The sequence below is a fragment of the Chinchilla lanigera genome, unplaced genomic scaffold, assembly GCF_000276665.1.
Source record: "Chinchilla lanigera isolate Chin_1 unplaced genomic scaffold, ChiLan1.0 scaffold00036, whole genome shotgun sequence".
NCBI lineage: Eukaryota > Metazoa > Chordata > Mammalia > Rodentia > Chinchillidae > Chinchilla > Chinchilla lanigera.
In genome coordinates, this window is record NW_004955437.1 from 21,795,646 (window position 1) to 21,822,112 (window position 26,467).

General features: G+C 48.3%; 1 protein-coding gene across 2 annotated transcripts in view; it reads right to left on the reverse strand.

Moving 5' to 3' along the window:
• Window positions 1-26,467, reverse strand: part of Hk1 (hexokinase 1) — a 90,990-nt gene that overhangs the window by 62,332 nt on the left and 2,191 nt on the right. Inside the window, exons 2-4 of one of the 2 annotated variants that reach the window (XM_005390087.1) lie at window positions 20,516-20,679; window positions 15,451-15,532; window positions 8,009-8,056 (exon numbers count right to left, since the gene is read on the reverse strand). In XM_005390087.1, coding sequence (XP_005390144.1) covers window positions 8,009-8,056; window positions 15,451-15,477 — 75 coding nt within the window. In that variant the 5' untranslated portion in view covers window positions 15,478-15,532; window positions 20,516-20,679. Of the gene's footprint in view, window positions 1-8,008; window positions 8,057-15,450; window positions 15,533-20,506; window positions 20,680-26,467 lie in introns of both variants that reach the window. The other variant, XM_013517022.1, reaches the window with a different exon arrangement.

Below are 26,467 nucleotides of genomic sequence, written 5' to 3' on the forward strand. Positions count from 1 at the left end.
GCCCCGCGCGCGTGACCGCCGCCGGTGGACCCACCTCCTCTGCGCCCATTGGCTGACGAGCGTCTCTGCGGCGCGGGCGGGGTGGGGCGGGAAGGGAGGTGCGGTGGCCGCTCCCCCCAGCGCCGGAAAGGAGGCGTATGACGCCGCGGAGTCCCCCCCCGTCTGGCTGCACCCTGCACGTCCCCCACGTAGGGAGCGGGCGCGGGGCCGAAGGTGTGCTCCCAAGCGGGGCGACACGCGTGGCGGCGCGGGGCCCCAGGCGAGCGGCGGGGCACGGCCGGCGAGACAAAGAGGCCCGCAGGGCGTCGGTGCGGGAGCCGGCGGCTGAAGAGCAGACTCCCTTCCCCGGAAACCGGAGGCGCCGGCAGGGGGCTTGCAGAAGTGGGCGTGGGAAGCGAGCGGAAGCGACAGCCACGAGACCTTGTCGTCCCCACACCGGGTCCCGGTCCCTGCCAGGCTCGCAGACTCAGGCCCAGAGCGCGGCGCCCACTTGGGTCCTTAGGGGCAGCGCATCACCCCACCCCATTCCTGGACCTCCCCCCCCCCCGCCCACATCTCAGGCTGCTGGGTTGTGTGACAAACCCGGAGCTCCCGCCCCAGAGTCACCGGGTCCTGGAGGACGCACGCCGCTGGGCGGGGCCTGGGCCACGGGCCCGGGCTGACCCCATCCTCTGGGCCTGGTGCTCTAGGTACCGGCCCGGGTGATACAGTTCAGGTGCTAACTTTCATTTCCCCAGAGGAGGTTGGTTGGGTAGCGATGGAGTGCAGAAACAGATGGTTCTGATGCCATGAAGCCAGCAGCCTTAGGATTCCTGAATGAGTTGCTATTGTGTGCCAGAGAGCTTTACCAGCTTACAAGACGACTTGTAATGAGCTCAAATACACAGAAGCCGCCGTTGTCCTGATTCCACAGGGAAAGCTAAGACTGCATGAGGCCTCAGCCTTGCTGGACCTTACCGAGCAAGCTGTAGATCCAAGATGGAGGGACAGGAGGCCCCATAGGTAGGAAAGAGATAGAATGAATGCCTCGCTGAGCTTCATTAAGTTAATAGAAAATCCTTCTAAGGCAGCTTTTGATCTGCAGCTGGAAGGCAGCAATTAGCAAGACAAAGACGAAGCCAGGCCTGGAAAGTTCCCAGATAGTGAGATTAACAGAGATTAATGTAAGAATCGTAAACTTTCTTTACTTCATCCTTAAACCTAAATTACCTTTAAGGCCCCCACCCATAATCTTACCCTCCACCAAAGGAAGGGAAAATCCTAGCCAGAAGAAGGTTAGGATGGAGGACAGGCCAGGAAGCCAATCAGATTTCAGGAGCCTAAGTAGGATGAGGATCTCAATGAAAAAAGCTGCATAGCTGGGCATGGTGGCACACAAGTATAATCCCAGCACTTGGGAGGCTGGGCCAAGAGGATCGTTGGGAGTGCAAGGCCAACCTGAGCTACAAAATGAGTTCAAGGCCAGTCAACTACATAGCAAGACCCTGTCTCTAAAAACCAAAAAAAAAAAAAAAAAAAAAACTGCAGAAAAGAAATCCAGTATGTCCCTTTTCAATACGCCCTACTTGTCCAGAATACTGTCTGTCTCTCTTCCCCTTTTCCTCCACCTTCAAATAAATCATCTTATTTTAATCTCTCCTTTCTTAGTTCTTTACTGATGCTTGGGTTTGGGATCACCAGGAGCTGCATGTTCCAGCAGAGCAACGGCTCGATGTCCACCCCTGGACGTTATGGCACGGGATGGTATACATCCCTCCCCAGACGTTACACAAGATGTAATTGGGCGTGTGTGTCTCTAACCTGGTGAGCACCCTGGGGCTTGTGCTCCCATTTGTATCCAGCACCCTCTGCCCAAATCGGCCATGATGCTGGCACCAAGCCTGTAACCTGTGATGTCCTGAGATGCCTAGAGTGCAACCCTGACCTGTATCCCAGCCCTAGATGCTGGGAGCGCCCTGCACAGGCCTAGCAAAGGCACATGTAGGGCAGCCCTGGGAAACCCCAGTGCCTGGGAGCTGCTATCAGCCACTGAAGAGGAGGACCTCACATGAGGGCCGGAGATCAGAGCATCTGTCCAGAGAACATCCCCAGGGCCTCCCTTACGATCTGTGCAGAGAGGTACCCTGAGTCACTTCTGCTTCCTCATCCGTACGATGGGGATTCCAGTGCCCATCCTCTCCCTTGGCTTGTTGTGAAATTCTACAAATAAAATACTTCTATCTAGTACACACTTAATAAATAAGTGTTATGACAGAATTGTCTGGAAAGCTGATGGGTTAAAGCTTCAGGGCTTCCTTACACTGCCCCTTTCCAGGCCCTGGCCTAGCTGTTTTATACTTGAATTCTTTCCCAGAGAGCCACCCCGCATGCCCAAATTATTTAAGCTTCAAGCCCCACAAAATCTCTTTCTGCCCCCAAATAATTGTAAACCAGGAACAGAGGGTTTTTTTCTGGCACATACCAAACACTCTACCCAACACAGAGTGAATGAGATAAAGCAAAACAGAGTGAATGAGAACAAGATGGTTCTGTGCTGCTGTTTGGTGTGAATTGCAGATGTGCCTCTGCCGGCTGTGGAGGCTGGGAACGCTGAGGAGGGAGGACGCTGCTTTGCTCATTGCCCTCTCCCACAACTAGCCCAGGGCCGGCACCCTGGCTGTCGAATGCCCCAAGGGCCAAGATCAGGCTGCATCCTCTGGCCCCCAACTAGCACCATCACCCTTGGCCCCTACAACTCCTACGGGAGCCAGAGTCAGGGAGAAGCTGACCCTGCCAAGGGCCGGGCTGCCCTGAGGTGGTATGCGCTCAGGTGGTAAGGTGCCTCTGCTTCCTGTTCCCCCTCCTCTGAGGGAGACACCAATTCCCAAGGTGACACAGTCCTCCAACGCCCTGCATGCAGCCAGGCCCCGAGGCTTCCAAGTGTTGCTGAGACACATCTCTAGGGCAAACCCACTGCCACCTCCCGGCCCGCAGTCGTCCTCTGGCAGGGCCAGAAATATCACAAGAGCCTTCTAGCTATCCTCTTCGGTTCCTGGCACGCAGCCATCCAAGTCATTCTGAGCTCCAGGCAACATTAATTCTGCTAAATAGCATCCTAATCATACCGTGCCCCTGCCCACAAGCCTTCCTGGCCCCCTTCTTCCTAATGGAGCCACTTTAAACATCTCAGCCTGGTTGCAGAGGCCTTTTGGAGTCTGACTCCACTCTCCCACTTGCACCGTCCTTCACCCTCCCCAGCAAGGCCACTTCCCCCTGCCCTGGCCCCCACCACGTCATTCCCTGATGCCTGTGTGCCACTTCCTCTACTGGCCAGGCTTTCTCTGCACATCTCCTCTGAGCCCAGCCCACCCTCTCTCCCTACCCAGCCTCGCCAAAATGCAGCCACTCACCGCCACCTCCCAGCTCTCAGGACCTCCACACGTCACACCCGTACTCTGCTCACAGTCCATCTAGGTCGAGACCAAGGCTCCTCTCTACAGATGAAGAGCCTGAGAAGCAGCTGGTGGGCCATCTTGCCCAGCGTCAGGTTGTGGTAGAGTTGGGAGCCAGGACTCACACCGAGTTTGGGTACCCAGCCAGTGCTGGGTCCATCCTACCCTGCCACCTCAGGCAGCCTGGGCCCTGGATAAGTAACACTGAGTCATGACTGCCTGCCTGATAAAGGTGACTGTTTTCTGGGGGAATGGTCTTATCTGCCTGAATCACACCGTTCCTGAGTCCAGGGCATATGCAGTGCCACGCCCCCTGTCAATCCAACCAGTGCTCAGCCCATATGTGTCTATTATCCTGCCTTTTTTGCTGATACATAGCTCTTAAACCCCAACTTAGCTATCCCTGAGCTGATGAGATCTCAACCCAAGATGAGTCTTTAGTTTCTTCTCCCTGCTGAAGCCCCTTTGCTCTGGCTCCATTTGTGCAATGTGGGGGAAGGAGCAGATATCTGGTGCTAGCTGCAACCCCTGCCCACAAGACAGTGTAGGCTGCATTCTAAGAAGATCTCTGCCAATTCCCCTCTGACCTGTGGCACTAGACTCTTACTCCAGAGATGACCTCTGACAGATGGAAGCCATACCCCTGGACCTGGGCACACACTGCAACAGCAATCGTGTTTGTACAGCTTTAGGGTTGACAGAGCAGCTTCTCATTTCTCCCCTCATTTCTCCTGATAACAGCTTGCTGAGGTTAGAAGGGCAAATATCATTATCTGCTCTAAATCAGTCGGGGAGGTGTAGAGAGCGACAGGGCCTGTGTGGGTTGGAATCCTGGCCCCGTGGGGACTGCCATGCACCACACACCCCGAGATTCCTGACCCAGCCTGTGAGTTGGACAGTGGGTTTCAACCTGGCTTCACAAGTCACCTGGAGAGCTTTCTCAAATGATGCCCAAGATCATGCTGAGGCCAGAGACAACAACTAAAGTGATCTGTGTGCAGTCCAAGCATAACTTCTTCAAATTCCCAGGGAAGACTCAGGTGCTGCCGGGAATAAGAACCACTAATTTAGAGCCTAACCTTCCGTGGGAACATCTGGAAGAAACTTCTAAAATGCATTGGTCTGTAATGCTGTTAGCATCCTCTCGTGGAAAGCCACACTTTCCTTCAGAGTCTCAGTGGCTCTGTAAATCCAAAGAACAATGGGGTGAAGGTCCATTGCGGCTTTGGCAGCAGAGCTCTGCAGACAGTTCTGCTCCCCACGTGAGGAGGCTGGCCACCCAGCCCCTGGAGTGGAAAGAGTTGTGAAATCACAGCCTGTTTCCTGTCCTCTTTTCATTTGCCTGAAGTTCTGCCCTCCAGCTTTACAATAGGCACTATAAACTGGCAACCATCAAGCCAAAACCTGGCCTAGAGTTTCTTTTTCTGGCCCATCTGATATTTGTGGGTAAACTCTTAAAAACTGGGAAATTTCACTTTAAACCCAGATTTCTGGCATCTACATTCAAGCCACACCAGGCCCTTAGAGCCGATCTCAGATAGCGTTCAGCTGGATCTGAGTGCATACTGCCCCTTCAGACAGGGCAGGGGCCTCCAGACAGCCCGGGCCCACCCAACCCACCCACTTTGCTCAGTCACACTGCTGACCCACCTCTACAAAGCCTTTTACTCTGTGTGTGTGTGTGTGTGTGTGTGTGTGTACCTTGTGCTTGCCTGGCAGGTGCTGTGTCGCTGAGCTATATCACCAGCCCCAGTATTTTGCTCTTCAGCTCCTAACCATTGCAATTTACAGCTGAAAGGCCTGAGTGTTAGTACCAGTGTTAGGAGAAAGCAAGAGAAGCAAGTAGAGTGCAGGATTTAAATTCTTCACCTGGATTTGTCCCCTGGGCACCTCTCTGGCTTCCTCCAAGTACCAGCCCTTTTAGGTGCCAGGGCTCAGTGATAGAGAGCTGCTGGGCATGCAGAGTCTTGGCTTGGACCCACAGCACTGCAAACGTGCCTCGTGCTCCACCCTCACCTGCTCACCACGGCTCAGAGAGGGCCTGACCCCAGAGACACTCGCTCAGCCTCTGTCCCAGGGAGGCTCCTGCTCCCCTAGAGGATGGAAGGACCTCAGCAGGCCCGAGAAAACTCAGTCCCACCCTGTCCTTTGCTGGACAGTTCAGCCTCGTTCCATTGCCTCTGACCCTCACAAGCCTTCCAGACATGGGGGCTGTGGCCTGGAAGGGAAAGGGTTCACAGGAGTGCTGAGGCCTTGCTGGGCTTCAGTCCTCTTTATCTCAGGTCCAGGGTTTCCCGGAAAGAAGTCCTTATCTTATTGAGTCAGGGCAATCTCACATCACCCTGCCGGGTACCCTGGGTTTCCTGGGATAGCTATTCCTGGTGCCCATATCACTGCCCAAACAGGGCCTGCTAATGTCACCCATCCTTTGCTTAGAATTGGCACCAGCATATACTAGAAATGTAGACACATACAGTCCATACCCACACCTAGGTTTCTAGCCAGCAAAATCTACAAGCAAATGAGAATTAGGTACATTTATACCTAATTATTAGGTACATTTATACATTTATTAGGTACATTTAGGTATTATTATTATTATTTATACATTTATTAGGTACATTTAGGTACATGTATATTTCATTAAGAAAGAGTCTTTTAAGGTTATAATTTCCATCTCCCATCCTAAAATTTCCTAGATGAAAACATGTTTTTAGCCAGAGAAGTAAAAAGAAGCCATATTTTAAAATAAATAATTAGCTTTATGATAGTAATAGCTAGTGCTCAAGTAGAACTCATTATGTGCCAGGTATTGTTCTAAATTTTTTGTTTGGGCTGAGAGTGTAGCTCAGAGGTAGGGTTGCTCAGCACATGCAAGGTTGTAGTTTTAATTCCCAGCACCAAGAAAATAAAATAAAAAACTGAGTCACAGGGAAGTTAAGTGACTTCCCCAAGGTCACATGGCTGCTGGGTAGAAGATCTGGGACTGGAGCCAAGGCGGTCTGGCTCCAGGCCACCCTGCTGTTCTACAGAGGTGAAATATTTATTGCCATGTGTTGTTTTTATTTCTCTTATTTCACTCAGGTCCTGTGAAACCTCACTTGCGGATGAAGTCCTGGTTTATCTAGACTGGTGAAGCTTGGTCAGTGGACCTTGGCTCTCTGCAGTCCTCTGAGAGAGGTCACTCAGAAACCAAGCAGGGAGGCAGATGCCAGGACCAGGGGCTGCTGGAGGAGAGCCTTGGAAGCTGTCGCCCCTCCCAGGGGCCCTGATTCACAGGGTGACTGGGTTTGCCTCCCCTCTTTTTGTGCACTGCTCTGTGGCTCAGGGAGGTGTGCCCTTCCACAGAACCACTCTTGTCAGGAGCTTTGGCTTCCATCTCCCTCCCAAACTGCTAATCTATATTTGCACCTGCCTCTGAGTATCAAGTCCTCTCTGTCTCACAGGCACCTGAAACTCAGTGTGTCCTCCCACCATTATAGACAGCTAAGTTAAGTAGAAATACAGTAGGCAGTCCGACTGGGCTGGGCCCTCTAGGGAGTCAGTGCAAAAGATGAGAATCCATCAGGACTATGGCTCGAGGCGCACCTGGAGATTAGTGCCTAGTTCCACATACTTAAGGTACAGCTATTGAGCACCTTTCCTCCCACCATTTTGGCTTCCTCTTTCCTGCTGGTGGAAGTACAGACAGGTGGGCTGAAGAGCCAGCAACCTCCCTGGGAACGGTAGCCACACAAGGTAAAACACAGAAGGAGCCCGCGTGTCTGTCACCAAGGCGCCCATGTCTGCCCCATGCTGACTACATCCAGGTTTCTGAAATCGATATAAAAATAAAATTCCGATGGACTTACACAGTGATGATGCTTAGGTTTTCCATTACTGCCAACCCAGTCTAATCCTAGCTGATGTACAGCTTGAAGGGATATAGGGTAGGGATATCATTTTAGACAGGTTGGACAGGAAAGACCTCTCTGCGGGTGTGACATTTGAGTGAAACTAGAATAAAATGAGAGAGGACACCAGGCCAGTATCTGGGGAAAGTGTGTCCTGGACAGACCGTCTTCCTGTCTCCCAGGCTGGAGTCCTGAGCATCACCCCAAAGTTCCTTCTGCTCCGCAGGCCAGATCTAATCAGTCATCATGTCCTGTCCATTTACACCTCAGGGTGTCTTCAGATCAAACAAAACAAATCAAACCTACAAACAGGCACTAGGGATTGAACCCAGGACCTTCACATTGAGCTACATCTCTAGTCCTGGAGGCTGAGGCAGGAGGATTGCTGCAAGTTCGAGGCCACAGTGAGTTCAAGGCCAGCCTTGAACTAGTGAGACCCTGTCTCAGGAAAAAAAAAAAAAAAAAAAAAAACTAAGAAGAGACCCTTGTGACAAAGGCCACTCAGAGAGCACCTCCCACGTGGAGATGGCCTAAGCCAAGGAGCAGGTTGGAGGTGAATGCTGCTCCCTACTCAGAGCTGCTTGGCTGTTTAAAACAACTGTCAGAATTCCCGAAGGGAATCACTATGCATTATCTATCACGGAAGACGTCACAGAAGAAAAGGAAAATAGATCAGCTTCTTACCTTGTATTCAGTAAGCGGGGGCTTTATTCGTGCTTCAGTTGCTATAGCCTTAAAGAAAAAGAGAACAAGAGAAACTGTTACAAAGGCATCTTAGCAAACTGTCTTCACAGAGTGTTGATGCTAATACTTAACTAGCATCAACTAATAATTAGTACTAATCACACTCTGAAAACAAAAGCAAAAGCAGGTAGCCTTAGAATATCTAAGAAAACTCTAACATGCTTAATAGTTCTCTGGATGAAATGTAGCACAGCTCAGAAATGTCTGGCTCACAAATTTATTCATATAAACATTCATCAGGGGCTTACAAATGTGCCAGGGGCTGTGCTAGGCAACGGAGATCCAAAGATGAGCAACAACAGTGGCTCAGCCCTCAGGAAGCCCACAGTCTCCTAGAGAAGGGAGACGGGCTGATCGGTAATGAAAGCACTGCTCTAGCCGCCAGAGATGGTAGCACAGGAGTCTGCCCCACGCTGCCCCCAAACCGTGAGATGCAGCGCTTCCCAGACAGGTGTGTGGAGCACAGCCATCAAACAGCGAGCGGCTCTTGGTGGGGTCTTGGTAGAGATAAGTTAGCATCCTGCCCTTTCACGACCTCCCTTGCTGCACAAACTGTAGAAGCTGCTTTGAATCCAGAGAAGAACCCAGGTTAATTTCTTCCTGGTGGTAACTGAGGTAAGTTGTGAAAAAATAGCCCCAGTAATTCTGCTCCCCTGGCGTGACTCAGAGATTGCCCTGTGCATGGCCGATAAACAATAGCAGTGTGATGCAAGCAAAGGCTCGGAAAATGCTTGTGCTTGGGGTTTGTCCTCTCTTTCTGCTCGTGGGCTCCTGTCAGCCACCTCATGTGAATGAGCCCTAGCTAGTCTAACACGAGAACTCCTCAAACTATTCCATTAAGTAGGAGGGGAAGGAACCCTTCCAAACTCCTTCTATAAAGCCAACATCACCTTAATTCCAAAACTGGACAAGGATACAACAAGAGAAGAAAACTATAGACCAAGATCCTTGATTAATATGCAAATCCATAATAAAACACTAGCAAACTGAATTAAACAACACATTAAAAAGATGATATGCCATAATCAAGTTGGTTTCATTCCAGGATACAAGGATGGTTCAACATACACAAATCCATATGTAACATACCATGTAAATATAATAAGGATAAAAACCACATGATCATCTCAGCTGATGCAGAAAAAGCTTTTGACAGAACTCAAAATCCCTTCAGGATAAAAGCCCCTTTTGAAACTAGGATTGAAGGCTCTTCATATAGTAAAGGCCATAAATGATGAATCCACAGCCAACATTATTCTGAACGGGAACAAGCTGGAAGCATTTCCTAGAAATCAGAAACAAGGCAAAATATCTACTCTCAACACTACTATTTAATATAGTTCTTGAAATTTTAGCTAGAGCAATTATGCAAGAGAAAAAAATAAAAGGTATATAACTAGGAAAGGAAGAAGTTACATTATTCTTGTTTGCAGATGATAGGAATTTCTATCAAAAGACTTTTAGAACTGATAAATGAATTCATCAAAGTAGCAGGACATAAAGTCAACACTAAGAAATCAATAGCTTTATTATGCACCAATAATATACACCAACTACCTGAGAAATAAATCAGGAAAATAATTCCATTCACAACAGCTTTTTAAAAAAAGACCTAGGTGGGGGCTGGGGATTTAGCTCAGCGGCAAAGCGCCTGCCTGACAAGCGCAAGGTCGTGAGTTCGGTTCCCAGTACCGGAGAAAAAACAAACAAACAAAAAAGACCTAGGTATCAGTTTAACTAAGGAAGTGAAAGACCTCAGCAGTGAAAATGTCAGAACACTAAAGAAATTGAAGACTTGAAGATGGAAAGACCACCCGTGTTTAGGGAGTAATATTGTCAAAACAATCTACAGAGTCAATGCAGTGCCCATCAAAATTCTAATGATATTCTTTCCAGAACTAAAAAAACCCCTAAAATTTATATGGGAACCCAAAATACCCAGAATAGCCAAAACAGTCCTAAGCAAAGCAAAAATCAAAGGTAAGACTTGTGTCACAATACATGATTTCAAATTAGACTACAAAGCTAAAGGCCAGCCACGGTGGCACATGCCTGTAATCCCAGCACTCAGGAGGCTAAGGCCACTGTGAATTTGAGGCCAGCCTAGGCTACAAAGTGAGTTCAAGACCAGCCCAAACTACATAGTGAAACCCTGTCTCAAAAAGACAAAAAAGACAAAATAACAAAAACGTAGTACTACACAAAAATAGATTTGTAGATCAGTGGAACAGACAGAAAATAAACCCCCTATTTTTGGACAAAGGAGCCAAAAATATACCTTGGAGAAAAGACAACCTCTTAAACAAATGGTATTGAGAAAACTGGGTATCTAATTATAGAAGTATCTATAATAGAAGGTATCTAATTATAGAAGACCTCGATCAGCCTGTACAAAAATCAGTTCAAAATGTATCAGAGACCTAGGTATATGACCCGAAACTTTGAGACTGCTCAAAGAAAACACAGGGGAAACACTTGAAGCCATAGGCAGAGGCAAAGAGTTCCTGAATAGGACTCCCATAGCATAGGAAATAATAGCACAAATCACCAAATGGAACTACGTCATAGTGAAAATTTCTGCACAGCAAGGGAAACAGCTAAGAGAGTGAAGGGACAGCCTACAGAATGGGATAACATCTTTGTCAACTACTCTTCCAGCAGATTAGTAGCTAGAATATATAAACAAATAAAAAAAACACCAAAAAATCAAATAGCCCAATCAATAAATGGGCAAATGAATTGAACATATACCTCTCCTTCTCGCTCTCTCTGTCTCTCTCTCTCCCTCAATAGGGTCTCACTAGGTAGTTTAGGCTGGCCTTAAACTCACATGTAGCCCAGTCTGACCTAGAACTCACAGAGATCCTCCTGCCTCAGCCTCCTAAGTGCTGAGATTACAGGCTAGTGCCTGGCCTGAACATATACTTCTCAAAGGAAAAAGTACAAATGGCTAATAAGTGCATGAAAAACATTCAACATCTTTAAGCCATTAGATAAATGCAAATTAAAATTACATTGAGGTTCCATCTCACCTGTCTTAGTTACTTTCCTAATCATTGAGACAAAATTCCTGACACTCAAAAATAAAGGAGGAAAGCTTTATTTGCTCACAGTTTGTAGAGGTTTCAGTTCACAGCTGGTTGGCTCCAAGGCAGGCCGAAGGGCATCACAGAAGAGAAACAGTTCACGCAGAGAGAAGACAGCAAGCCAGCAAGTGAAGCAACAAGCAACAACTCTCTTTCTGTCCCTTATATCTTATCCAAGCTACTCACCCTTCGCAGGCATAGCACTCACACCCAGGATGGTGCAGCCTTAATCCTAGCATCACACTATGAATCAATCCCAGAATCACATCCTTGATCCCAGAAGCACACACCCTAGTTACAGCCACCTCTGAAAAGCCCCACCTGTGACCACATGAGACTTGGTAGGGCTATCTAGATACAAGCCATAACATCACCCTAGTCAGCATGGCTAGCATCAAGAATACAGAAAAAAAATAATAATAATAATAAATGCCAGCAAGGATTCCAGGATTGCGGGAGGCTTTCTACACTGCTGGTGGGAATGTAAAGAAGTAGAGCCACTATGCAAATCAATATGAAGTTTCCTCAAAGAACTAAAAATAACAAAAAAAAACTAAAAATAGAGCTACCATTTAATCCCACTCTCTCACTCCCTGATGTACACCCAAAGCAATTACAGTCAGCAGACAACAACATGGACCCATGTTTATTGTGGCACAATCAACCTGGCCAAGATACAGCCTAGGCACCTACCAGCAGATGAATGGGTAAGTAAATGTGGAGATACATGTAATGTATAACCACGTGTAACCACGAAGAACAGTTTTGTCACTTGCAGGAAAATAGATGGGTCCGGAGGTCGTGCTGAGCAAAACAAGCCACACTCAGAAAGCAAATACCGCGTGCTCTCCCTAGTATGTGGACTCTAAAGAGATGACAAGAAAGTAGTAGGGGAAAAGTGGAAGAGAGACCATCATTAGACAAGAGGGAGGCAGTAAGGGGGTAATGGCAAGTAACGGGGGATGGAAATGATGAAACCGGGGGGAGGGCAGCGTCGGGGTGCTGGGGCAAAAATGATCAACGTCTGTTACGTGCATGCACAGATCTGCCCAAACAAACAGCGTTAACCTCACTAGCAATGCTTAAAGTTGTGGGGGAAAGCTCCGTGATGGCTCAGGTCAGACCCTCAGCACTGAGTGGGGACACTCGTGCGGCCAGCAAGCTGCCCTGGAGCCAGTGGAGGCCAAGCCAGCGCTGTCCCCCGGTGAGAAAACAGCCAGATGAGTCAGAGCCTCGGCCCCGCCTTCCCTCTCCCAGTGAGGGGCATGTGGGTCTCCGTCCCAGCCAAGCCCTGCTGCTAACATCAATCTTTGTGGGGAGCCCCAGCCAGAGCACAGACAGCCCAGATTCACGCATCTTGGTCCTGTGTAGGGGCTCAAAGGAAGTCTGCTCTTAACGCAGAGGTCTCACACAACTCTGGTCTCCATCTCCGTGCTTCTGCAGAGCTGTCTCTGCAGTAGCAGGGAAAGAAAAACTGAGGAGAGGAAGACCACAGCTAAGAAAGAGTGAGGCCCATGTCAGCCCTTGATCCTCACAGCAGCCTGTACAGTGTGTCCTGCTTAGTGCTGGGGCCCAGAATCAGGCATCATGATCAAACAGAGCCCCGAGTGACAATGCGTGGGGGGCAGCTCCGCTTTACGTGGAAGGCAGGGTGCGCGGCAGGCCACAGATACAAGCACTGGGGGCGAGCGGGGTTCATGTCTCCCCTGGAGGATGTGGGCTGTCTCGCTGTCTCTTCAGTCCCTCTTGCACTGCCTTGCATAGAGTAAGTACTCCATAGATGTTTGCTTTCGTGAGCTGAGAAACTGAGCCCTCTTCTAAATAGACCCCAAATTAAAGGAGCTCCTCAGAAAGTACAGTTCTAGGAAGCAAAAAAAAAAAAAAAAAGCACCCCAAGGGTAACCCTCTTGACCAGAACTCTCCAGGCAAGTTCTCCACGTGCTCAAGGCCCAAGCCATGTAGGCCTCACGGCTGGACACCCGGTGAGAGCACTCTTTCTACCAAAAGAGCTCTGAGGAGAGCCAGGGCTGGGGATGGAGCTCAGGGGTAGAGCACTTGCCTATCATGTGCCAAGGCTCTGGGCTCCACGCCCGGTACTGGGAAAAATAAACAATAAAAAAGGTAAGGCACCTGTAAAAATTATTGCTGGAGCTTGCAACAGACAGGGAGCATAGAAGAAAAACTGAATGGACCACTGAATTGGCCCCTCCTTAGACTCAGAGTGGGAATTTAATACTGGAACACAATGTTTCTAAGATTGGAACACCCAAAGTACATCCACCCTCAGGAAGATATGGCTGGAATAGTGCACTGTGCCTTCAGCTGTAAGTTTGATGTGGTAATAGGAAGAACAAAAACTTGGTGACTCCTGAGAGACCTGAGTTTATGTCCTGGATCTGCCAATGACTGACCAATTGTGCAAAATCAGGCAAGTGAAGGCTCTAAGCCTCAGCTTCCCCACCTGTAAAATGGGAATGATACTTCACTGCATCTTTGTAAACATTTAAGGAGGCCATGTAAAGTGTGCTGGCACAGAGTATGGTCATATCTTGGTATCGATGGCAAACGGGGTTCAGAACTTTCCTGCACACACCAAAATCCACAAATGCTCATGTCCCTTCTGTAAAATGGTATGATCTTTGCATATAACTGTGCACATCTTCCCGTAGACTCTGGATCTCTTCTAGGTCACTCGTAATCCCAAACACAAGGCAACTCTATGTAAATAGTTGTTACACAGTGCTGTCCATGGAATAATGTCAAGAAAAAATCTGTACCTGTTCAGTGCAAATACAAATTTTTTTCTGAATATTTTTGACCCACTATTGGAGGAACTGTGTCTGAGGAAGCCAGGAATACAGAAGGCTGCCTAGAGTTGCTTGCGAGCTGCAACAGCGACAGCAAAGGTCGTGTTTCCAGAGGTACAGGGCAATAGGAAAGCTGACTTACCCTCGCTACTTGAGGGATCAAATTCATCTCTAACACCTGGGTTTCCACCTTATATCTTAGACCCAAGAGTCTATGTTCCTCTTTCTGGACCCCGAGGGCCACAGGGGACCACTCCCATCCCCTTGGGTGGACGCTGAGCTCCAGACTGGTGCCCACGCCGTTGATGCAACAAGGCACCTAGGACACTGGCTGCTTTGTGCCACCTCTCCAGGACCGACACTCTTGGTGGCATTCTGCCTGGGGCTAGCAAAGCCAGACGTGGACACAAGAAGGGGGTAGTGGGGGACAAGAGAGATCGCAATGACATCCCAAACAAAGCTGTGGTTTGGAAATGCTCCTCCTTGCCCAGAGCAGGCAAAACTTATTTTTGCTCTGGTTGGGGGCAGAAGGAGGGAAAAAGGAGGCAGTCTCAGAGGCCCATGGCCCAGGGAGTCTTCAGATTTATGTATGCAGTGACCTCCACCTCCCCTCCCCAGATCAACCAAACAGTAGCCTCTGTCTCTATAAGTGAGAAGGAGATGGAGAGTTTCCACCTGGGCCTTAGCAACAGGAAGGTACTCGTCCCTCATAAGGCCGGGGAAGGAGGGAGGACTCACCTGGACTGGACTCTGCAAATCCCTGCTCAGAGGGGACAAACAGGGACCTTTTAACCACTCCTGCTAGACTCAGAGGAAATTACCAGTCCCTGGTGCCCGGGCCCCTGCCTCTGTTCCCAAGAAGCAACTTGACCCTGTACTCGCCACTTTTGTGCGGCTGAGACAAATTTGTCTCCCCAGGGTGACCAGAGGAAGTCTGCACAAAGCAAACAGGCCCCCGCACCCTGCAGCTCTGAGAGAGTTCTGGTCTCCAGCGGACCCGTGCAGGCTCTGAGATTGTCCTTGGTTTGTCCTTGGGCTCAAACCCCACTGAACCTCAAGTTCCCAGTGTGGAGAAGGAAGCACCTGTAGCCTTGGCCCCAGAGGGCCTGCCATCTGCAGCAAACATCAACTTTAGAAAAGCACACAGCTCAGAAGAACATACATTGGCCTGTCCCCATGTTCCCCAGGTAGTCTTGACACTCAGGGAGAAGCAGGGCTCTCTGTGGTGGAGGAGTGGGCCTCTGCTTCCGCAGCCTGCAGCCAGTGTGGCCAAGGGGCTCCTCCTGGAGGGGAAAAGCCTAACTCTGGTCACAGCCCATGGTCCCAACTTTGTGAATACCTGTGGTGTTCAACCACAGTCTCAAAGGGCCCCCCTCAGGAATCCTATTCACACGTGAGACTTTAACCTGCACTGAGCGTTAGGGGCTGGACCCAGGAGTTCCCGCCTGCCGGGCCATGGCGCCTACAATCCTCTGCACAGGGAGCTCACCGATTCCTTCTGGCAGATCTGCCCCATGGTGGCAACGTTCTTTCCTGTCCCCTTCCACTCTCAGCAGCAGCGTCTCCAGCACCTGGACAAAGGTCAAGTTCAAAAGAAGCAGGTCATGCTGAACCCAGTGACACATGACTATAATTTCAGCTATTTGGGAGGCTAAGGCAGGAAGATTGAAACCTCAAGGCCAGTCTGGGCAACATGGCAAGATCTGGTCTCAAAATGAAATAAAAAGCTCTGAGGATATATCACAGCACATTAGAGTACTTGCCCAGCATGCCTGAGTCCCTGGCTTTGATTCCCAGGGCCAAAAAACATAAAAATAGAAATAGTCAGGTCAGGGTCTCAGCAACCTCATTCTTGTCCTCACCCTCATACAGAGGGTCCTAAGTGTCCTTCAACAGATAAAGGGATAAAGAAAATGTGGCATGCACTGGAATATTATTCAGCCATAAAAAGGAAATCTTGACATGTACCTCAGCATGAGCCAACCTAAGAGGACACTGAACCAAAGGAAATAAACTGAGCACAGAAAGACTAACGCCACATGATTTTACACGTGTGTGGAGGTTTTAAAAGACTCACAAAAGCAGAGCGTAAAACAGTGTCTTCCAGGGGCTGGGGGCTAGCGGACATATGCAGATGGTCAGAGGTGACAAACTTATAAGACCAGTTCTGGGGATCTGAAGACAGCACAATAACTTATTAACAGTACTGCATTGTCTATCTGAAATTCGCTTACAGGGTAGATATAGATGTTCTCAACACACACACACACACACACACACACACACACACACACAGCCTTCACAGATAAAAATGAATTTAGGCATGTGGCAAATGCCTGTAATCCCAGTACTCTGAGAGGCTGAGGCAGGAGAATCACAACTTCAAGCCAAGCCTGGGCAATTTAGCAACTTAATAAGACCCTGCCTCAAAAAAAATAAAACAAAGACATGGTCTGGAGACGTAGTTCAGCACAAAGGCCCTAGGTTCGATCTCCACTGTGGCAGAAAAGAAAAAAAAGTACGATGTAGGACATGTTCATTAGCTTGACCGGCAGTCATTTCACAATGTATCTGTGTATCAAACAGTCACGTTGTATACCTTCTGTGTATACAATGTTTGTTAATTATACAACAGCGAAGCAGATTCCTGTTCACTAAGTGTTAGATATCCGAAGTCAACATTTAAGGCAACTTTGTTAAATTCCTAACATACCCTGAAGAGCTCACAGATTTTATGTGATTTCACCGCCAAAGCAGAGTTGCAGCAAATCCAAGAGTCCCTTCCATAGAGGACCCTTTCTACCCAGGAAGGGAAGCAAAAGACTAGGCTTTTAAATATTGCCCTGACGCTGGCCATGGTGGCACACGCCTGTAATCCCAGCACCAGGGAGACTGAGGCAAGAGGATCACCATGAATTTGAGGCTAACCTGGGCTATGTAGTGAGTTTAAAGGCCAGCCTAAATTACTGAGTGAGACCCTGTCTCAAAAACAAACAAACAAATATTGGCCTGATACTGGGGGCCTGGGGATTGAACCTCAAAGGCCCTGGGCTCTGGTGAGTTCTGCTGAAGTCTGAAAGAAACACCTGCTGCCCCAAACATCCTCAGTCTTCCCAGCCTGGCTCAAAGGAAAGAGAATCTGTGGATTTTTTATTATTATTTGTTCATGTCAATAAAATTTAGACTTGATCCCTTCATCCCAAGGATTTCTACAAGAGAGGAAACACAGACTGTGGCATTTATTTGTTCTTCAGAGCCCCTGCAAATGTCAGTAATGCAGTATTTATTCATTTACTGAGCCTCCCGGAGGGTACAGGGCCTGTGTGTGTATATAGTAAATGCACAGTGTACATAGGGTAACGGAGTAGGTGCTGAAGGCAGGACCAAGGTCAAGTGCAGGTGCTGGACCCAGGTTGCTTGGTTGAGGTCCCACTTGGCTGCTTAATAGCTTTGACCTGAAAAAGCTTCTGTTTTGCCTTATTTTGTTTTGTTTTGAGACAGGGTCTCACACCCAGTCCAAGGGAGTTTTTTAACTTAATTGTTTTGTTTCATTTGGGGGCGTTGTCTTGTAAGGGGGGGGTTGGGTTGTTCTGTTTACTTTGTTTTATTTGAGACCGAGTCTGGCTATGTAATTCAGACTTTGAACACACTGCGTAGCCCAGGCTGGCTTCGAACTTGTGATGCTCTTCCTGCCTTGGCCTCCCGAGTGCTGGGATTACAAGTGTGTGTCACTGTGCCAACTTTAACCTATTTCCCTACTATAAAATGGGAATGACGATGAAGTAATGCAAGTAATAGGGGGTATTTGTACATAAATACAGCACTTGGGATAAAATGTCTGGTACTTAGTATGCACTCAATGTACACTAATTAACCATTACTGTTGTTAATTGGCTGGCAATTTTCCCCAAACTGTGAAAGCAAAAAGGGCCTTACATAAAAGGCTTCTGATTGGAGGCACAGCATTTTCAGATATAGCTCAAAGCAGTGGTTCCTCAGAGAGAGCACGCAGTAATTTGTTAGGGAAAAGGAAGATTCAATCAGAACTTTTATTTTTAAGTTTTAGAAACACACTCTATAACTTTTTAAGTTATTCTTTCTAATTTACACTTAAAGGGTATATAACTTTTAAAAATTGAAATATAGCTCACCTATGAAAAAATTTACCCATTAAAGTGTAGAGTTTGGTGGTTTTCAATATGTTCACAAAGTAAGCAACCGTCACAGTGGTCTAAGCCTGGAAAATGTTCATGGCCCATGAAGAAACCTGTTTCCCTCAACACTGGGCATGGGCTGGTCTCCCCAGCCTCCGGCAGCCGCTAGTCCATGTTCTGCGTCTGTACATTTGCCTGTTCCCACAGGGCACCTGGGGGGAATCATAAATGTGAATGATCCCAACCTAAGCACACGCATGAACTGGAGGCACATCTGCAGAACCTCTCCATGGAGCGCACTGCACCACAGCGCAAGAACCTGGGCCCGCGCGCCTGGGGTGGTCCCAGCCTCTCCGGCTTCCTCTACTGGGCCGCTGACCCGGGCTAATGAAATCCCGATAGCATCTGGCCCAACCCAAAGTGGAGCATGACCTAAATATAAAACACATGCTGTGTCGGGTAGGCTTTGACTTTGTCTTTACAAAGAGATGTGCTCCTGGGTAGGCTAGCGTGGCTTATGGAGGCTGCACAACTCTGGCTCCTCCCTGAGCCATGTGCAGCTTCCCAGGACCTGATCCTCCGAGCACCTTTCAGAGCACCCAAGTCCCTTTTCGCAGTGGTTCTGATTTCTCAAAAGCCCCAGGCTGTGTGTCTCTGCTGGCTTCTGTTACCCAGGAGACGGGAGGGGGAGGGGAAGAGCCCCGGGGAGAGCCCCATGCCTCCTAGGAAGGTCACTCAAAGCAGATGACTTTTGCCAGGAGACTGCATGGCCTAGTGACCCTGCCGAAGTAGTGTGGAGCGGGGGTCCCCTTGTCCCCGAGCGGGCAGTATACGCAGTGGCTCCACACTGTGCACACCCTTCCTGCCGGGAGCTGGCATTACCCTGTGAGCTACTCTGGCCGTTCTCTCTCTGGAACTCAGAAAGGCCCCTCAGAACTGTATTTCTTCCTCCCTCCTGCAGGATCTGAAGCATCTGTGAAAAGCAATTATTGCCTTTCCAAAACAATCTGGCACAAGTACCATTACGACAGGTTCAAATTAGATATTGTATGTGTTGAATCATTTGACTAAATTTAGGGGTCTTGATGACTCAGATTTTTGTTTTGTTTTGGTTTGGTTTTTGTTTTGGTTTTTTTTTTTTGGGGGGGGGGGGTTTATTTGATTTTTCTTCCGGTACCAGGAATCAAACTCATGGCCTGGGGCTTACCAGGCAGGCACTGTGCTGCTGAGCTAAATCCCCAGCCCCTGGTTTGGTTTTTGAGACAGGATCTTGCTATATAGTTCAGGCCTGCTTTGAACACACTGTATAGCCCAGGCTGACCTCAAACTCGCAAATGTCCTTTTGCCTCAGCCTCCTGAGTGCTGAGATTACAAGTGTGCACCACCAGGCCTGGCTCTCAGCATTTTAATAACAGAAAAATCTGAAATTCATTTGCATTTTGCTTAAGTCTGCATTCCTTCTCCCTTTCTTTGTATTGTTTTAGCCTGTTTCAGAGAGGATGTACCAACCAATGAATGACCTGCCTGCCAGCGCCCTTACACTCACTTGAGGGTGATCACAAATAGCATGTATGGGGTGCTTACTGCTTGTCAGGCATGCTGTAAATAACTCCTGCTTTCCTTTACAAGAACCTCTAGTAAGTGCTCCTAGTCACAGATGAGGAAACCAAGGCGCAAAGAGCACAAGTAACTTCCCAGAGTCATACAGATGCCAAGTAGCAAGGCTGAGATTGAAATCAGGCTGCTCATCTCCCACACGGTTAACCACTGTGCTGCACCATCCTGCAGCAGCACAGCAGCCGTTCAGGTACTAGGTTAACAGAGAGCAAACAGGGGGCACTCAGAAAGGCACTGCAACTTATTGACGGTGATGAATACCAGCACACTGTCTGCCTTAAAACAATCATTAAAAATGACATTAGCCTCATCTCTGCAAAAAAAAAAAAAAAATCCTTCACTGAAGTGAGTTACTGTAGAACCTTGGGAAATGTGTCCCCCTCTCCGGGCCTCATCAGTAAAATAATGTGTATTTAAATATTAACTACTGCCATAGCCGGGCATGGTGGCACACATCTGTTATCTCAGCACTAAGGAGGCTGAGGCAGGAGGGTCGCCATAAGTGTGAGGCCAGCCTGGGTTACATGGTGAGTTCAAGGACAGCCTGAACTTCACAGTGAGACCCTGTCTCAATAAATAAGTAAATAAATCCTGGAATATACTCTTTCAGATCGCAAGGCTTGAATACCTCTGTATTCATCTTACTGCACATCTGACAGGAAGCTATTTGATGCAAAGGCCAGCGGGATCTGCCTGTAGGGGAGGGAGACCACCAGGGTTGGGCTTCCCAAAACCAGGCCTCCTGCCTATTTGCCATGGGATGAACTGAGTCACCTCGGTCACCTCTTCACTTGGATATTCTCTCATTTTCCCGAAAAGATAACATGCCGTCCTTGCAACCAGATGGAGGGTCTCAGCCCAAAGTGCGCAGCGGTGGGCTCTGGGGCTCTTGTCTCCCTTTGGAATGATGCTCTTCGTGAGAACTCTTCAAGTGGTTAGATGGAGTTCTGAGGACAGGAGGAGATAAAAGACACAGTTGTCATCAAAGCAAGAGCCACCCGGGGCTGATAGGGGCAGTGCCTGTGCCGGGGCCCTACAAAAATAAGGGCACAGGGCTTGGACCTTATGTGGCCTGTGGGCAGCAGCTGGAGCACTCGGGCGACCTTGACATGCGGATAATGCTCGATGGTCAGGAAGCTGCTGGTCCCCGGCAAAGTCACAGAAACCTTGGGGGGCACAGAAATGGTGCCAATGGTGAAGAAGTTGATGATGAGGGCAGGAGTGCCCGGGGCCCTCTGGCGTGCCAGGCACTGTGCGAAGGGTGTCTCATACATTGATTCCAGGAAACTTCCCAACAACACAGCAGAAATCATTCAAGGGACAGCGAAGCTGAAGTCTAGGATTTGAACTCTGTTTTCTTCAGCCCTGAAGTCTTAACTCTTTCTGGATGCAGTAGCTAGGAATAAGAGCTAGTGAACGGCTGAAAGCTAATGAAACCAGCTCACGTTTTCAAATCTGTAAAGAAATGTCCAGGAGGGTGAACAGAATAGACAAGGTGGACCCCCAGGGGGTATAGGACAGCGCTGCTATAGTCCCGGAAAGCTGGCTGATGAGTGCCCCATGTCACTTCCTCCTCCTCCTTCCCTCCCCTGCCCTTGTTCATGAAGGACAAAGCCCTGTTCTCTCACTCTCTTTATTGTGCACAATTGGGGTGACTCACTACTATTCCCTGCCCAATCAAACCACCTCATCCCTGTGCTTTTTTTTTTTTTAAACATACTAGGGGCTGAACCCAGGGCCTCCCACATGCCAGCAACTTCTCTGCCACTGAGTTACACCCACAGCACTCTTTATTTTTTACTTTGAGACAGGGTTTTGCTAAATTGCTCAGGCTAGCCTTGAACTTGTGATTCTTCTGCCTCAGCCTCCCAAATAGTGGGACTACAGGCATGCACCACTGTATCTGAATTCTCCTACTCTTCATAAATCCTGTCTTCTTAGTCTTCATCAATTCCGGGGAAGAGAGATGATAATTCAAAATCACATGACCTAAACTAATAGCAAACTGCAAGTTGTGGTAGCTGTCATGAAGGAGAAGGCTGGGGAGCCGTGGTAGCTAATCCTGGAAGGCTTCCTGGAGGAAGTGACTCTGAAACTGGGACATACTGGTCTGGGTCAGTTTTCTTTGGAGGCCCCTGAGGCAGGAACCAGGTGAGCCTTGATCAAGGAGGAGGATGAAGGAAAAGGGGGAGGAGGCAAACAAGAGGAGAAAGTCAGGCCCTGCTACTTACTCACTTGCCCTCTCTTGCTCTCAGAGTTGACTGTGAGCAGGCTGGCTTGATCTCCATCCACCAGAGCAGGGTTGCTGCTGACGATTCCCTGCCCCTATACCCACACCAGAATCCAGGAACTTCTTTGAAAATGGGCATTATTTTTTGTTGTTGTTTTGGTGTTTGTTTTGAGACAGGCTCACTATGCAGTTCAGGCTATCCTTGAACTCTCTATGTAGCCCAGGCCGGCCTTGAGCTCAGAGCAAGCCTCCTGCCTCAGCCACCTGAGTGCTGGGATTACAGGTATGCACCACCACGGCCGGCTGAAATGTGTATTTTGGGCTTCCCCCAGCCTACTGAAGATTCTGGGGACAGAACAAACAGTGTGTTGCAACAAACCTCCCTGGCAGTTCTGCAGCAAGCCCAAGTTCTGTTGTTGTTTTGTTTTTGCTTTTTTTTGCGGGTTGTTTGTTTGTAGTACTGAGAAGCCACGGTCACTCTACCATTGAGCTACATCCCTCCCCAGGGTTAAGTTGCCCAGACTGACCTCAAACTTGCAACCCTTCTGCCTCAGCCTCCCCAGTACCTGGGATGAAAGGCAGTGCCACACACCCAGCAAGCATACTGAACTTTGGAAACCTGGTTCTAGATGTCTCAGTCAAGTGGATTCACATAGTAAGAGTATTATTGATCCTGGTTCTCTCACTCATGCCCACCTCATGGGAAAGGAATTCTTAAATGAGATTCTGAGAAAAGGTCTAGTGGCGGTCTGCAGCTGGAGTGGGGATGGGAGCAGGGGACAAAATAAACAGGATTTTAGCAACTTAGAGCTTCAGTGCCCAGGAGACAGGGCTCCTGCAGGTAAAAGCACATTATTTGAGAACTGGAAAGAACCTAGCATGTCCTACCCCTGTCCCTCCCTCACTGTCTCAGCCCCTTGGGCTTCTATCAAAAAATGGCCCTAGATGGATAAATTACAAGCAACAGAATGTGTTGCTCTCCCTTTCAAAGGCTGGGAAATCCAAAATCCAGCCACCCGCTCATCTCTCATATAGCACCTCTTCCCTCGCCCTCGCTTGGCAAAGGAAGCAAACAAGCACTCTGAGATCTCTTCTACGAAGCCACTAAGGGCTCAGCCCCGCAACCTCATCACCTCTCCAAGGCCTCACACCTCCACAAATCACAGTCGGGACCAGGTTTCCATGAGTGGCTCTGGGACTGTCACACCCACCCAAGACAGGCTCCAGACAGACAATAACTCACTTTTCCATCATCAGCCTGTTAAGTCTGAGATGAGATCTGCCTCTCTCTGCCTTCCTTCCCTCCACTAATCTTAGTTATCTGGATTCTTGCAGGTAAACCCTCTTGCCCTTTCTTGTGACTGCAAAGGGATGATGACAGTCATGCCTTTCAGTGGTTCTTAGTAAAGGCACAATCACTGGCCAAATAAGGTATAGGAAAAAACCCTGGGGTCTCATTAGAGCAAGAATGAAAGTGATGGTGCTTCTGCTTCTCCTGCTGGAGAGTGGATGTGAAGTTAGCTTTGTAGACGGTTCTCATTCTGGTCTACAGAAGTCACAAGGACCTGATTCCTCACTCAGACCCAATCCTCCAATGTCCTCTAGGTCACTGGCACCTCTGCTTTGTAGCTTGGCTTAAATTTTGCACTCATGAGTTGGATGGTTGGGAAGAAGTTCAGGGACAGCATACTTAAGTTGTCATTTCTTTTCATCATTAGTCACTACTTCACAGCCCAAGACCTACTTAGTTTCTAGAGAAAAATGAAAAATGCTCTTTGTGTCACTTTGTGGTTCCTTGTCAATCCAACAATTTGCATATTCATTTGCATATTCAGTTCATCTTTCTGCACCTTCTGCAACCCCTGTCCAAGCCCAGGCACCCTCCTCAGGCTCCCTGCAATGGATCACTGCCTGAATGCTTCAAAGCAAGAAAACAAAGTCACCCATGGACAAGTTCTACCCAAAGACTATGCTAACAAAAGATCCAACTGAGAGAAAGCAAGATGCAGCAGAGAACAAAAGAGGAGCATAAATTCTCTTTCAGATTGGTACACGCATGCTGTCCCAGCATCCCTTGTGAGGAGAGAGCCTGGCTGAAGTCCAGGAACATAGCCTTGCCTCTCAGCCTGGCCATTCAGCACCCCCAGTACCCCCTAGGCTTGTGATGGCTTTTAGGGATGCCACCATCTGGAAATGGTATTGGCCCTTGAGTGATGATATGGCATCCACCAAAACAAAACATAGAAAAAAACTTACTATCAAATGGGGCTCTGACACTTCTTGCACAGAGATGGTCTTTGGAGAATCACCAAAAACTCACTCCTCCAAGGCTGTGATCTCAGCTTCTCTACACGCTTGATAATGCCGGCAAAAACGTGGCCACGTGTGCAAAAGCTGGCTCCTCGCCAGGCACTGGAGAGAGCTCATCTGCCCACCGCCTCATAGCAACCCAAGCCAAATTGCTGTTTCCTTTTTACGAAAAAGAAAAAAACAAGTAGACTCCATCCTACCACAACAGTCCATTGAACTCACACAGGAAGCAAAAGACTTCCTAATCTCAAGCAAAAAAATGCCAGCTATGCGCTTCCCACAGGTCCCAGGCTGGAGGCCGAGGGCGCTGGGGCTGGCACACTAAGGCCCAGTTGATCTGTAATTCAATTCTCTTTTGTGCAGAACCCCAGACACTGTCCAACAGTTAGATCCAAGCTTCTATCCCAGAGCCGTCCACCCTCGTCTGCATTCCCTGACTTCACAGGCAGATTCAGAAACTGAGGCAGTCTGGAATCCAGGCCAGACACTGACCATGTGCTCGCCCTTCCTGGAGAGAGAGGTGGGTTTCTGATGTGACCCGGTAGGCGCTGCGTTCCGTGTGCCAGAGCCTGCAGGGAGAAGGCATGGGGGGAGGGGAAGGGCAGAACTACAAAGCCTTCTGAAAGCTTCACGGACCAAACACAGATTAAACACACATATGCCTGAGCAAAGCGGCCCAGGCAGCACAGTGCAAGCAGTAAATTCTTTACAGCAAGTGGTTCAGGTGTTGGAGCCATGGTGGCTCCAAGGAGATGCATCTGGCTGGGACACTGGCTGACTGGTTAGTCTTCCCTGGAAATGTCAGTCTCAGGTCCTCTGCCTTCTCATCCTTACCTCTACCATGAGAGTTTTGCACCCAATCCGGTCCCTTTTCTACCATTTACTATAAAATAAATTTTTTATTAGCACTGGGGTACTTGGTAAATAGTGGGTTTTTTTGCATATACAGAGCTATAAAAATGGAAAAGATGACATGAATTATAATGGCTCCTCACAGTCTTTTGATAAGCTAAAAAGCTTAATGATGAAGTTTACCATTAGGCAAAAAAAAAAAATGTGTATTTAAAAATAAAATCCTATTTTAAAAAAAAATTTTGGTACCAGAAATCGAACTCAGGACCCTGCACTTGGCCGGCAGGTGCTTGTGCCGCTGAACTATAACCCCTGGCCCTAAAATCCCATTCTTATTATTACCATTGACAATGAAAACAACATGCCCCTGGTATTAATTGCATTGTTTAGAATGATTGTCTTTGTAAGTGAAAATGGTGCAGGTTGGAGAGGAAAAATTTAAATTATGCTTCTGAGTTGAAGGTATAGCTCCACAGTCAGGTGCTTGCTTAGCAAGTGCAAGAGCCTGCGTTCGATCCTCAGCATCGCAGATAAATAAATAACTGATGCTTCTGCTTCTCCTGCGCTCCTGACAGGAAGCCCTCAGATGCCACAGCAGGTGGCAGTGGAGGAAGATCAGGAATGAGCTCTGGTCGGGTGAAGAGCTAAGAAAGCAGGGAGTGTTCGCCCAGCTCAGTCGCGCACTCCCCTACCCTGGCTGACCAGGACACAGTCCAAGATGGAATAAATGTGTATTCCACACACGGGTCACCGTGTGTGCGTATATGCTCACAGGGCAAAACTCACCAGACAGCCAGGGAACAAAACTAACTGCAAAGAATGTCAACAAACTGGACAATGGGAAACAGAAATATTAGGTCAGGCACACCAAGAATGTAAAATGAAATACGGAAGAAAATAAGTACATGAAATAAGATGGAGTAAAAGTTAGAAATATTACATATGTAATACATAATAAAGGTAAGTGAAAAAATAGAAATTTAGGGAAAGGCTTTTGTGTTTTTTTAAAAAATAGAATATAACACATATGCAATAGAAGAAAAAAAATAACAGATCAGACCTTATCAAAATTTAAGCTTTTTTTTTTCTTTTAGTGGTAAGGGTTGAACCCAGGGTCTTCATACTGAGTTACATCTCCATGCCCTTTTTATTTTTACCATTTTTTTTTAAATTTTGAGACAGAGTCTTGCCAGTGTGGTAAGTTGCGCAGGCTGGGCTTAGAGCTGCCATCCTCCTGCCTCGGTCTCCCAGAGTGCTAGGATTACAGGCGTGTGCTCAGATCTCAAAGGTCTTTTGAACCTCCAAGTCTTGCATGCTTAGGCTGCGTTACTTCTCTGATTTCA